General features: G+C 41.5%; 1 protein-coding gene across 4 annotated transcripts in view; it reads left to right on the plus strand.

Annotated features, from left to right (window-relative positions):
* Dpp6 (dipeptidyl peptidase like 6) overlaps nucleotides 1-13,752 on the plus strand; it is an 830,048-nt gene that overhangs the window by 534,542 nt on the left and 281,754 nt on the right. For all 4 annotated transcript variants that reach the window (XM_021163979.2, XM_021163976.2, XM_021163978.3 and 1 more), the window contains exon 5: nucleotides 11,184-11,258. In XM_021163979.2, the coding sequence (XP_021019638.1) occupies nucleotides 11,184-11,258 (75 nt within the window). The remainder of the gene's footprint in view (nucleotides 1-11,183; nucleotides 11,259-13,752) is intronic.

Genomic DNA, 13,752 nt, shown 5'->3' on the forward strand with positions numbered 1-13,752 from the left:
TCTACCCCACCCTCCTGCCCTCCAACTCCTCTGTGTTCCTCCCAACTAGTGTGACATCTATCAATGTATCTCTGTATCTCTGTATCTCTGTATCTATCTATCTACCTACCTACCTATCTATCTACCTATCTATCTATATATATATATATATATATCTACCTACCTACATATCCATCCATCTACCTATCATTTATCTACGTATCTCTATATCTATCTATCTGTCTATCTACCATCTATCAATCTATCATCTGTCTATTTATCTATCTATCATCTATCCTAGGTGTTTTCATATATACATGTGTTTAGGGATTATCACTTGGAATTAGATGACTTCCTAGCAAGCATTAGCTGCTTATAGCTATTCATCTAGGTATAGGGTCTCATGAAATTTTTCATTTTTTCCCTTCCATGTTGGCATGTCAGCTGGTTTGTCATTGTGCATGTCTTGTTTGAGTGACCATATTGTTAATACTTTATAAGTGTTTATTCCTTATAATATACACAAGACACTATCATACAGAAGGAGTCCTGGTCTCTGCCTCCTACAATCTTTATACCCAGCCTTCTGCACTCGTTCTTGAGCCTTAGTTGTAAGAGTTGCACTATAGATGTACAAACTGGAGCGGGCATGTATTCTTTGCATTTGACCAGTTGTGGATCTCTGTGATAGTCCTATATGCTAGAGCAACAAATTTCTTTTATGAGGGATGCAAAGTACACCTACCTGTGGTTATAAGATTAAATATTTAGAATACACTTATAAAGTATACTGAATTAAGGAAATGGCAGTAGCAGGTTTGTCATTGTGCATGTCTTGTTTGAGTGACCATATTGTTAATACTTTATAAGTGTGTATTCCTTATAATATACACAAGACACTATCATACTCATATATCAGGGTATATGGTTGGGTTTAAAGTTCCAAGCATGATTTCCCTTGTGTTGAACAAGCATTAAGTTCTATTAGTTGACCGTTGTCTGCCCCCTGCATGTAAGGACCACTATTCACTGCTTGGGGTGTCTTACCATTCTGGTCAATGTTGTGCTTCTGAGCTTTTACCGCTGGGTAAAGCTGTTGATTTCTTTTCTCCCTTGAGAGTTTGCATAGCACCTTCCAATACTACAAGAGCCAGTCCTCAGGGAGGAGGCTTCCAGATCAGTTACAGCTCAATTCCTCCAAGCACTGTGTCTGAAGGATGTAATGTCCTCAGCAAAACAGAACAGAAAATAAGAAGCTAAAAGATTTCTGAGTTGTACAGCTGATAGCTTGGAGCTGAGAGAGCTTTGATTAATTCCACACTGGAGTAGAATGCATTGGTCCCAAAGGACACCTTCCAAGGTGCTCAGTTAATGCTTGGATCCATGTGCTCCACCCAAATTCTAGGGTCAGTGACCTTTCACCCTCAGTGAGCACACTGTGGCCTTAGCTCCATGACAGTCAGTAAAGCTAGCATATGTTTTCTACTCCTTCTTTACAAGTTCAAGTGGGGAATTCATTCTTATTGTAGTGTGTGGTTTGTTTCCCCTTGCATTTTTTCTCTTAAGGGAGGCTTGTTAAAGCCTCTCTTTGGCACACTCAGATTGCCAGCCTTGCTTTTGTGTTTTTAAATCATCATTATGTGAGATAAGAATGGCTTGACCTCAGCACTGCAGTATTGTGACAGTCAGTCTGATCCCTGAGGCTTGTGCTGAAAGATAAATGTGTTCATAGTGTGTGCACTGAATGGGTTTGCTGGGCAAAGGCACAGGTCATACCCAAGGCAGATGGCACCTGAAGTCATGCATCATGGCACCCCACTCCAAATGAGTCACTTCTAGAGCTTTCCATTTGCTGATTTCAGGACACAATTGACCCTGGGTAATAGATGCTGCTGAAAGCAGAACCTCAAATGATGGGTTTGCTATAAGCCATACCTCAGACACATGGAGGTCATGTGTGTCTTAGTGGGCTGAGGTCATAGTTCACCTCTAATAATGGTGCCCCACTGCAGAACCATGGTTGTGACTTGGTTGTGCAAAGGGGCACCATCATATGCTAAGGCCTGCTCCTGGAGGTCACTAAATGTGCTCAGGAATAAACAAGCGGCAGAACATACAACTTAGCCTAAAGACTACATATATATGCAGCAGTAGAGGCCCAGGCATTCCCCAGGTCAGAGAAGACTCAGACAAAGCTATCAGAACAGGCTCTGGTGGTAGACAGCCAGCCTCCCTCCCAACCTGCTAATTGGCTACCAAACCTTGTGTTCCCCCTGCCATTCACTGCAGTGACCTCAAGATGATTTTAGATGAAAAGGGGGGCAGAGGCAAGCTCAGAAGCCTGCCAGTCCACAAGCCTCCTTCCTCATTGATGAGGGCAATGCAGTTGTCCCTCTGAGTTTGACAGGTGTTCAACTGAATTACATGTATGACCTCCTGTGAGTCAGGAAACCCATCAATGTATGCTTTCTACCAACCTCATCACATACTTTACTTCTCTCTTTGTGGGTTTCACACACACACAAAAAAATTGTTCTAAAAACAGCAAAGATTTTGCTCCCCTGCCACTATCTTTAGGCAGTTAGGAAGATCCTACTGTCTTACACAGTTTTCCATCTATTTATACCACTTCAATAGGGCAAAGCTTTGAGTAAGACAGATCATAAAATCTTGTTAAAGATTTGAAAACTTTTAAAGATAATATCGAAAGGTCAGTTCTCTGAACACTGACACCAAACTCTAATATGATGCTCATTAGAACCCTGATAAAACCTTAGTTAAACATTTAAGTTTTTATTAACACATATTAATTATATATATAATAAAGGTTCTCATGCCATTTCCATATGTTTATATAATTTATTTCATCATATTCAGCTCCATTGGTCTCTTTTGTCCCCTCTCACTCATGCTGATCCCCCTCCACTAAGCAACTCATTCCCTGCTGATTTTCAAAGCTTTGGGGGTTTTGTTGTTTGATGAACCGTTTCATTAGGGTTATTTACAGGACTAACTATGGGTAAAAGGTTAACTGAAAGGACATGAGTATCTTGCCAGTGGCTACACCACTAAAAAAAGTCTCTCCCTTCCTCATCAACCATTAACTGCCTATAGATAGTGGAAAACACCCGAGAGAGGCATTTTTAAGAAAATTTAAGAAGGCTCTGCTTTGGTTCAATCCATCATGACATAAGGCATGGAGATAACACTCCCTTTGGAGTGGTGAAAGCTTGCAGTAGAAGCAGCCCGTGTCATGATAGATCAAGAAGCAAATAACAGTAGAACTTGGAAAAAGCACCAAAGGACATCCCACAGTAGCCTACTTCCAACCACATCCTATATCCTGAAGCTGGAGAACAAGCATTCAAAACACAGACGGCCTCTGGGAAACATTTCTGACTCAAAGCATAACCTCATATATAAAACTGAGCACCAGAGGTAGCTACAAAGTACCCACATCTATACTAACATGTGCTTTTCTACCTATGGCAGTGATTTTCAACATTCCTAATGTTTGACCCTTTAATACAGTTTCTCATGTTGTAGTGACCCCAACCATAAAATTATTTCATTACTACTTTTATAACTAATTTTGCTACTGTTATGAATTGTAGTCTAAATGCCTGATATGTAGGCTATGTGATATGTAACCCCTGTGGAGATCATGACCCACAAGTAGAGAACTGCTAACCTATATTGAAAGTACACTAAAGATATCATGGTCAGATCAATGGCAACACCAGCTTTGTATCCTTGTTGTATTCAGGTTGTATTGTTACTCCTTTGAATGTTCTCATTGGACACAAGGTGGGAACAAATGTTATTTAAGAAATTCTCAAACTTCCACATAGAAAATGGCATAAATGGATGCAAATCACAGTCTTTCTAAACTCACAATCTGTAGTATTAAATTTTTAATAAAGTCCAGTGTGTGGTTGCTTTCCACCTCAATGGTTTATGCTCCCAAATGAAACACACACATACACAGCCTTTATATTTAATATGCCTTATGCAGGTCAATAGCTGGGAAGCTGCCTAGACTCCATGTTATTAAAATCTTCTTCCCACTAATAACTCCAAGTTATTATTTAACTAATTTCTATGTTCCTTCTTGGCTGCTCCTGGCCCAATTTAGCAGCCCTTTGGGCCATGCTCTCCCAGCTCCTTTACGTGGAAGCTGTCTCTCTGCTTTGCACACTCCTCAGGCATGCTGTCTCTTTTCATGGTCTGAAGCCCAGAAACCCTAACATCCTGCCTCTCTAGCTCCTCCCCAGCCATTCTCTGCTGACATCTTTATTTACCAATCAGAAATAACTGGGGGCAGGTTCCCAAAAGCTATGTGGAGAACCTCTTGTGCAAATTAATAAAATACAAGCAACTACATTTCTCCTTTTTTGTCCAATTAAAAAGGCTCTTTTCTCTCCGGTATACATTGAACATAGTTATAACAAGTATGTAAGTTATAATGGATGATATAGATGCATAACGTACAGTTCATCATATTTGGCAATTTTGTATTCTATTATCTATACTAACTTAAAGAATTTATAATTCTGTATCTCAATTATATTTGAGTTTTACTTGTATGACTATCTGAAATCCATCCTTTTAAATCCAGAATATCTTCCTTAATGCTAAACAACTTAAGTTCAATTATGAGACTATAATTAGTCTTCAACCCTGTCAAAGATCTGAGAAGGAATTAAATATTACCTGAATATGTAGAGAGCATAAAGGCATAGCTTTCAAATTTTATACAATTGTAGAGACAAATGACTGCCTGGAGAGTCCCCATTATTCCTTATAATTTTGAAAAATCTGTCCTCTGGTCTAGAACCATCCTTCTGGCCCAGAACCATCCAACAGACCTTAAGTGAAGCAGGAATTATGAAGGACTAGCTTACCCTGTTTTGACAGACCTTAGCAGTTGATACAAACTCTCAACTACTGCTCCAGAACCATGACTATCTGTCCACTGCCAAGCTCCCTGCCATGATGCTCATCGACTCTAATCCTCTGAAACTGTAAACCCAAATAAATTTTCTTTGCAAAGTTTCCGTGATTATGGTGTCATATCACAACAGTGAAAAGGTAACTGAGACAGCTCCTAATGGCTATCATGAATTGAAGAAATCTTTTCTGCTAAACATAGAAAATGTAAGGCTTAAAGGGCTTCTGAATATTTAAAGAAGAGATGACATCAGTTTTATTTGAAGTTATACTATGTTGTAAATACATCCTCCCAAGTTCTTGTATCAGAAAACCAGCTTCCAAATTCTTTTTTTTTTCTGTTTATTTTTTTTTTATTTTTTTTTTAATATTTTTATTACATATTTTCCTCAATTACATTTCCAATACTATCCCAAAAGTCCCCCATAGCGCCCCCCACTTCCCTACCCACCCATTCCCATTCTTTTGGCCCTGGCATTCCCCTATATTGGGGCATATAAAGTTTGCAAGTCCAATGGGCCTCTCTTTCCATTGATGGCCGACTAGGTCATCTTTCGATACATATGCAGCTAGAGACAAGAGCTCCAGGGTTCTGGTTAGTACATCATGTTGTTCCAACAATAGGGTTGCAGATCCCTTTAGCTCCTTGGGTACTTTCTCTAGCTTCTCCATTGGGAGCCCTGTGATACATCCAATAGCTGACTGTGAACATCCACTCCTGTGTTTGCTAGGCCCCGGCATCGTCTCACAAGAGACAGCTATATTTGGGTCCTTTCAGCAAGATCTTACTAGTGTATGCAATGGTGCCAGCGTTTAGAAGCTGATTATGGGACGGATCCCTGGATACAGCAGTCTCTAAATGGTCCATCCTTTCATCACAGCTACGAACTTTGTCTCTGTAACTCCTTCCCTGGGTGTTTTGTTCCCAATTCTAAGAAGGTGCACAATGTCCACACTTTGGTCTTCATTCTTCTTGAGTTTCATGCGTTTATCAAATTGTATCTTATATCTTGGGTATCCTAAGTTTTGGGCTAATATCCACTTATCAATGAATACATATTGTGTGAGATCTTTTGTGATTGTGTTACTTCACTCAAGATGATGCCCTCCAGGTCCATCCATTTGGCTAGGAATTTCATGAATTCATTCTTTTTAATAGCTGAATAGTACTCCATTGTGTAAATGTACCATAATTTCTGTATCCATTCCTCTGTTGAGGGACATCTGGGTTCTTTCCAGCTTCTGGCTATTATAAATAGGGCTGCTATGAACATAGTGGAGCATGTGTCCTTTTTACCGGTTGGGACATCTTCTGGATATATGCCCAGGAGAGGTATTGCTGGATCCTCCGGTAGTACTATGTCCAATTTTCTGAGGAACCGCCAGACTGATTTCCAGAGTGGTTGTACAAGCTTGCAATCCCACCAACAATGGAGGAGTGTTCCACTTTCTCCACATCCTCGCCAGCATCTGCTGTCACCTGAATTTTTGATCTTAGCCATTCTGACTGGTGTGAGGTGGAATCTCAGGGTTGTTTTGATTTGCATTTCCCTGATGATTAAGGATGTTGAACATTTTTTCAGGTGCTTCTCTGCCATTCGGTATTCCTCAGGTGAGAATTCTTTGTTCAGTTCTGAGCCCCATTTTTTAATGGGGTTATTTGACTTTCTGGAGTCCACCTTCTTGAGTTCTTTATATATATTGGATATTAGTCCCTTATCTGATTTAGGATAGGTGAAGATCCTTTCCCAATCTGTTGGTGGTTTTTTTGTCTTATTGATGGTGTCTTTAGCCTTGCAGAAGCTTTGTAGTTTCATGAGGTCCCACTTGTCAATTCTCGATCTTACAGCACAAGCCATTACTGTTCGATTCAGGAATTTTTCCCCTGTGCCCATATCTTCAAGGCTTTTCCCCACTTTCTCCTCTATAAGTTTCAGTGTCTCTGGTTTTATGTGAAGTTCCTTGATCCACTTAGACTTGACCTTAGTACAAGGAGATAGGAATGGATCGATTCGCATTCTTCTACATGTTAACAACCAGTTGTGCCAGCACCATTTGTTGAAAATGCTGTCTTTCTTCCACTGGATGTTTTTAGCTCCCTTGTCGAAGATCAAGTGACCATAGGTGTGTGGATTCATTTCTGGGTCTTCAATTCTATTCCATTGGTCTATTTGTCTGTCACTATACCAGTACCATGCAGTTTTTATCACAATTGCTCTGTAGTAGAGCTTTAGGTCCGGCATGGTGATTCCACCAGAGGTTCTTTTATCCTTGAGGAGAGTTTTTGCTATCCTAGGTTTTTTGTTATTCCAGATGAATTTGCAGATTGCACTTTCTAATTCGTTGAAGAATTGAGTTGGAATTTTGATGGGGATTGCATTGAATCTGTAGATTGCTTTTGGCAAGATAGCCATTTTTACAATGTTGATCCTGCCAATCCATGAGCATGGGAGATCTTTCCATCTTCTGAGATCTTCTATAATTTCTTTCTTCAGAGACTTGAAGTTTTTATTTTACAGATCTTTCACTTCCTTAGTTAGAGTCACGCCATTATGTGAATAAGGAGGTGTAACATCTCTGTCATAATCAAGGGTGGGTGAGGCTTTGGGTAACTGGCCTATAATGGCAATGAGTGGCTCTGTAACAAGGAAAGATACTCCTGAGTGCTATCCATGCTTCTATTTCAGTGTCATGGTACAGACAGACAGACCTCACCACATGCCTGTGCTTCTCAGACTTCCTAGATTGTAAAACTATGAAGCAAATCAGCTGTTACTCTCTGTAAATTGTTTTGTCTCAGACCCTTTGTTATAGCAACAGAAAAGGGAGAAAGACTGAACAAATATCAGAGGATGAAGAAATAATGCTCCCCTAGTTCATTTAGTAGTCAGCAGCAGTTTAAGATGAAAATCCAACCAATATACTACTAGAAAGCAGTCTTCCTCATGCTCACAGATGCAGAAATCTTCAATGTAACAAGGCTACATGAAGCTCAAAAATATATGCAGGAGATAATACATCATGGTTGGGTATAATTTATTCTGGAAACATAAGGTTGACTTCCCATCTGAAGAGAAAACAATATCATTTATCATATTGACAGACTAAAAAGAACAAAACAACAAAATTACTTTGTATATAGATGAAAGGTATCATAAGAACCCAAAACACATTCATTACAAAATCTCAGAGCAAAGTACTAATGAGCAGGCAGATGACATCACTGACAGAGACTCTGTGGCCACCAAACAAAGGGGCAAAGTCTGACTGCCTCACCTTTACAGTTCAGCAAGCTAGCAATGCCTCCCTCCTTCAGTTTCAGGACCTACTGGGTACAAAATAGGTGGGAGGCATGAATACGTGTGAGTATGTGCACACATGTGCATGCATGTGTGTATGTGCCAGAAGCCAAGTGCAGACAGTATTGTGCAGAGAAGGGAAGGATAGGTTATCTAGTATGGTGACAGCTGAACTATGACATTTACTAAAACAACACCCTGAGAACTCATAGAAGAGCAATTTAGGCTGAGTATTAAGGTTAGATGCAGGAGTTTAGGGGGTGAATGCAGGCATTTGGGGTAGAATGCAAGAGGTAAGGAGCTTGATGCAGGTATTTGGAGTGGGATGCAGGAGTTTAGGAGCAAGCATGGGAATGACAGAGCATAGACTGCTCAGGCAGATTTGGCTGCTTAGTTGTATGAGGACAAGGCCAGTATTACCTCTACCATAGGGAGCAAAGAGTAAATGTGCCTAGGAACTAAACTACCAGAGGAGCCTCAACCTACACTTACAATGGTCAAATAAGGGAAGATCACTACAAACTACTTCAGAGGAGGGTGAAGCGGTATCCACATATCCATAGTGGGATATAGATGCCATTTGTGGAAAATGATGTTTCAAAATCTGTTGAACTTTTTTTTAAAGTACCATTCATCATCTCTCTAGACCTTAAATCCTTACCCTAAAAAACCACTTACTTGCCCCCATCCACAGAGACGCAAGGCCGGAGGCTTTAGTGTGTGGCACTGCTCTTAGTTACAGCTGATGGGAGTGGCTGTGTTGTCGTTCCCCTGTTTACAGCTTCTTGTTCTGAGATTCTCCATGTAATAAGGCTTACTGTGCCCAGCTGGATTACACTCTCAGAACATTAGATGCATTTCCATCATGGCAGGAGCACATTTGAGCCATCCTGCACTGGTCCTGCATTGGTATGTCAGCTGAGATGGAGCACAGAACAGTCTGCTTACTCAGCTTTCATACTGTGAACAGCTGCTCCCCCCACTCCAACCCCTGTGGACTGAAGAGCACTCTTTGCAACATATTTATTTGTGGGTGATCTTGCATTTACAGGGTTCCCCAGGTCTAGCGCTCATGAGACTTGAAAGTTGTGGTGCATGTCCCCAGTGGAGTAAATGTGGTTGCAGGCTTGGCTTTGTGTGCTATTATAGTGCTGCTAGAGAGGAGCTCAGTGCTAATAGCTCGGCCATGTCTAATCAGTAAGGATTCTTGAAATAGAAACAGGCTACACATATTACATCTTGATCAGTTGATGAACATGTGGACACAAAGACATGAGAAGCTAGGGTTCTCCTAGAGGAGAAGAGCCAGTGTGTGCTGGTTTGGTGTTCTGATGAGAGCACTGGAATGAGAGCCACCCTGCCTTTAGTAAGGTGTGAATGAAGACATACAAAGGTAATACAATGAGCACAAAGAATGAAAATCCAAGCAAAGCACTCCTTGCACAAGAAGAAGCTGAAGAGACACAGAGATGCCTAACATGACATCACCTTCAATGGCATGGCTCAAGAGTCTCTAAGGGGTCACTGCCACACTATGGAGTGATGAATACCAGGCAGATGATGCAGGCCTTCAGGGGCAGGGGGTTGGAGCCAGAATGTGTACAAGTGCAGAGGGCAGGGTAAGTTGCTGATGCACATATTCACAGGGACAGTCATTTGGCAAAGGAATTTGGCAGAACAACAAGCATACCCTCTGTGGGTTGACTCCTGAAGATTCCCACAACAGGAAAAAGACAAGGGACAGAGTGGAGTGTAGAATCTGCTTGTTTTAGGAACAACTCTGCTTAGCATACGCTTCAAAATAAAAGAAAGAAAAAGATACCAACTAAGCATTGAGAGACAAAGGGTCTTACAGGAAAATGATGCTTGTTTTTTGTGTTTCTATTGATTTGCTTCAGCATACACAACCAGGACCTTCCTGTTGAAACTTCAAATAACACACAAACAGGATTTTTTTTTAATTAGATATTTTCTTTACTTACATTTCAAATGCTATCCTGAAAGTTCCTTATACCCTCGCCCCGCCCTGCTCCCCTACCCACCCACTCCTGCTTCTTGGCTCTGGCATTCCCCTGTACTGGGACATATAAAGTTTGCAATACGAAGGGGCCTCTCTTCCCATTGATGGCCAACTAGGCCATCTTCTGCTACATATGCAGAAGGAGACATGAGCTCTGGGGGTACTCGTTAGTTCTGGACAGACAGGTAGATCAATGCAATAGAATTGAAGACCCAGAAATGAATTCACACACCTATGGTCACTTGATCTTTGACAAGGGAGCTAAAACCATCCAGTGGAAAAAAGACAGCATTTTCAACAAATGGTGCTGGCACAACTGGTGGTTATCATGTAGAAGAATTTGAATTGATCCATTCTTATCTCCTTGTACAAAGCTCAAGTCTAAGTGGATCAAAGAACTCCACATAAAACCAGAGACACTGAAATTTATAGAGGAGAAAGTGGGGAAAAGCCTTGAAGATATTGGCACTGGGGAAAAATTCCTAAACAGAACAGCAATGGCCATGGAATTGCAAAGTTTCTGTAAGGCCAAGGACACTGTCAATAAGACAAAAAGGCCACCAACAGATTGGGAAAGGAGTTTTACCAATCCTAAATCTGATAAGGGACTAATATCCAATATATATAAAGAGCTCAGGAAGCTGGACTCCAGAAATTCAAATAACCCCATTAAAAATGAATGGAGTACAGAGCTAAACAAAGAATTCTCAAGTGAGGAATACCAAAGGGCTGAGAAGCACAAATGGGATTTTTAAGAGCATCAATTTACTATCGTTTGATTGGCTAACTAAGTAAAGCTATAGCTATACTTAATTTTGCTGGTTCACTGTTTTACTTCTTTTAGTGGAAGATTTTGAGACTAGCACCAGAATCTCTATAGGAGTCAAAATTGTAACTCTTGTAAATTCTGATCTCTTTCTTTCTTTTTCCTTTAGGAATCCTTGAGAGCCATCAGATATGAAATATCCCCAGATAAAGAGTATGTGCTGTTCTCCTACAATGTGGAGCCGGTGAGTCTGACCCTTGCCCATCTGTGGAGGAATCTCTGTTCCGTTGCCTTCTGAGAGTGCCTCCTATATGCATCTTCCCCATGATCCAAACCCCTGAGACACTTGGCATCCCTGGGACATCTGCTTTCGTGAGCCATACCACCACATAGAGGAGAGGAGAGAAGAGGAGAGGAGAGGAGAGGAGAGGAGAGGAGAGGAGAGGAGAGGAGAGGAGAGGAGAGGAGAGGAGAGGAGAGGAGAGGGAGAGAAATACAATTTTTCTTGGTAGGAAACACAATGGCTCCTTTTAAGGGTTGTTTCCTGGCCTGGTCTGTGGAGATGAGTCTCCTGGAGATATCCATTGTGCTTTTATTCCCAATCTCCAGGTGAAATGATCAATTTAGCCCTAAAACAAAAAGCAGCAGTCAGTGGGCTCTGTCTGCACTCCCTGGCCATGCCAGGCCTGATGAAAGCTGTGTCAATTTTCCTTCTATATATTCTCTTTGTTAGTGTTCTGTGAGCTTCCTACCCCCTAAAATCTTGCTGGAACTTTCTGTTAAAATCTGACCCTGGGTTTGAGTAGCTGCCTACATGTCCAACCCCTAGCTAGCTTGTTCTCTTTTCCAGCACCTTCTAGCTCACTGGTCTCCAGGTCCCCTGAGATCTCATTAGTGTTTCCCATGGGGTAAGAGCCCCTGAGAGGTCTATGCTCAGAGAGGCTCTATAGTGAACCTGGCATGAGAAGGGCATTGCTTTCTGTCTCAATCTTAATTTTTCTGCTATCCAAGAGTGTTCATTTTCTCCCTCTAAATTCACTGGGACAATTGAGCATGTGGGTCTATTTGAGAGAGTTTTCACCTGGGCACCATCTTACATATTTCACCCAGCCCTCAACAGGCCGCCTTGAGCTTTGAGCAGCAGAGCAGGACATGCACAGATCATGACAATCTGAGCTCCCTTCACTGTTCCTCAAAACGTTCAGAGATGGAGTTAGTGCAGAGGGGTACCTGAAGGACTCTGGATCTGCAGCTCCAGGCTAAAGTTGTCTTTAATTGTATAATGACTGTGTCAGCCAACAGTGGGATCACTACATTAACAACAGTGGGATCAACATCAACATCAGCCAACAGCGGGATCACTATACTCACAACAGTGGGATCGCTAGATTAACAACAGTGGGGTCACTACACTAACAGTGGGATCACTACATTAACAACAGTGGGATCACTAGATTAACAGCAGTGGGGTCACTACAATAGCAGTGGGATCACTAGATTAACAGCAGTGGGGTCACTACAATAGCAGTGGGATCACTAGATTAACAACAGTGGGGTCACTACACTAATAGCAGGACACTACATTAACTACAGTGGGATCACTACATTAACAACAGTGGGGTCCAGCATGTCTCACCCCAGAATCCTTCAAAGCAAAGGCTTGTGTATTTGCTCCTCAGAAGGTTCTGAGAGAACATTCTTTTGGGTGCTCACTTGGCAGGAGTACCCTTCTGATCGGTTCCCTGTATGTGTGCACAGAATGATGCTCTACCAACTTCTCTCCTCTTCCCCAAGACTCCTTTTGAAAGGCCACCCTGGGATCCCATCAAAACTGACAGTCATTTGGTAAAGATGATTTTGCCCAACATGAGTTTCTACCGTGTGAAATGCTGGCTACAATTGAGACCCTTGATGTGACCCTTCCCAGTCAGCTGTCATTGTAAGCACAGATTCCCAGAATCCCCTCTGCTTCTGAAGGAATCATGAAAGGGGTACACATGGATTCCTGCCTGTCCATCTGATGGGAGGTATGAAGCTGGACCTCTTAACCAGATGAACAAACTTGTAAAATTTTCTAGAAAAGGAGGTGCTTTGAAGAGGAAAGTCTTGAGTTAGGATAGAGCAAGACTTCCTAAACTGGGATTAGCAATTATTACTAAGAGGGTTAGGTTAATAATATAATGATTAATTTACTAATAATATAAAAGAACTCATGAGGAAACCTGAGAACTGTTGCTTCCTCACTACGACTTACTTTGAAAGGTTTAGTATCCTCAGGGGGCACACAGCATTTTCAGACAGGGTGTTTTTTATTTTTAACATAGTGTTTTTATTATTTTTCCATACAACATAACTGATTGCATTTCTTCCCCCTACTCATCTCCCAAATCTCTCTCACCACCCCATCTACCCAACTTCATACATACTCTCTCTCAGGAAAACACAAAACAAAAATGCACACACAAAAACATGGGGGTCCATTTTTTCTTGGTCATCTAAAGCCAAACATGAGGCCTGCCTAGTATGGTTGACATATTCTGTCTCACTCCATTGGGAAACCCATCCCCCTCACAACAGACATCAGGTACGAAGAGGTTAGAATTGGGACTCCATGCCTACATCCCCATAAAAAGTATGAGTCATCAAGTGTCTGTGAGAGAGAATAAACTCAGTCATGTTTTTCCAGTTTTCCAGATGTAAAGTATCTGTGGATCCATGAGCAGTGTGCCTGGAAGATG

The sequence above is a fragment of the Mus caroli genome, unplaced genomic scaffold, assembly GCF_978045245.1.
Source record: "Mus caroli unplaced genomic scaffold, Mus_caroli_1 scaffold_4, whole genome shotgun sequence".
Lineage (NCBI taxonomy): Eukaryota > Metazoa > Chordata > Mammalia > Rodentia > Muridae > Mus > Mus caroli.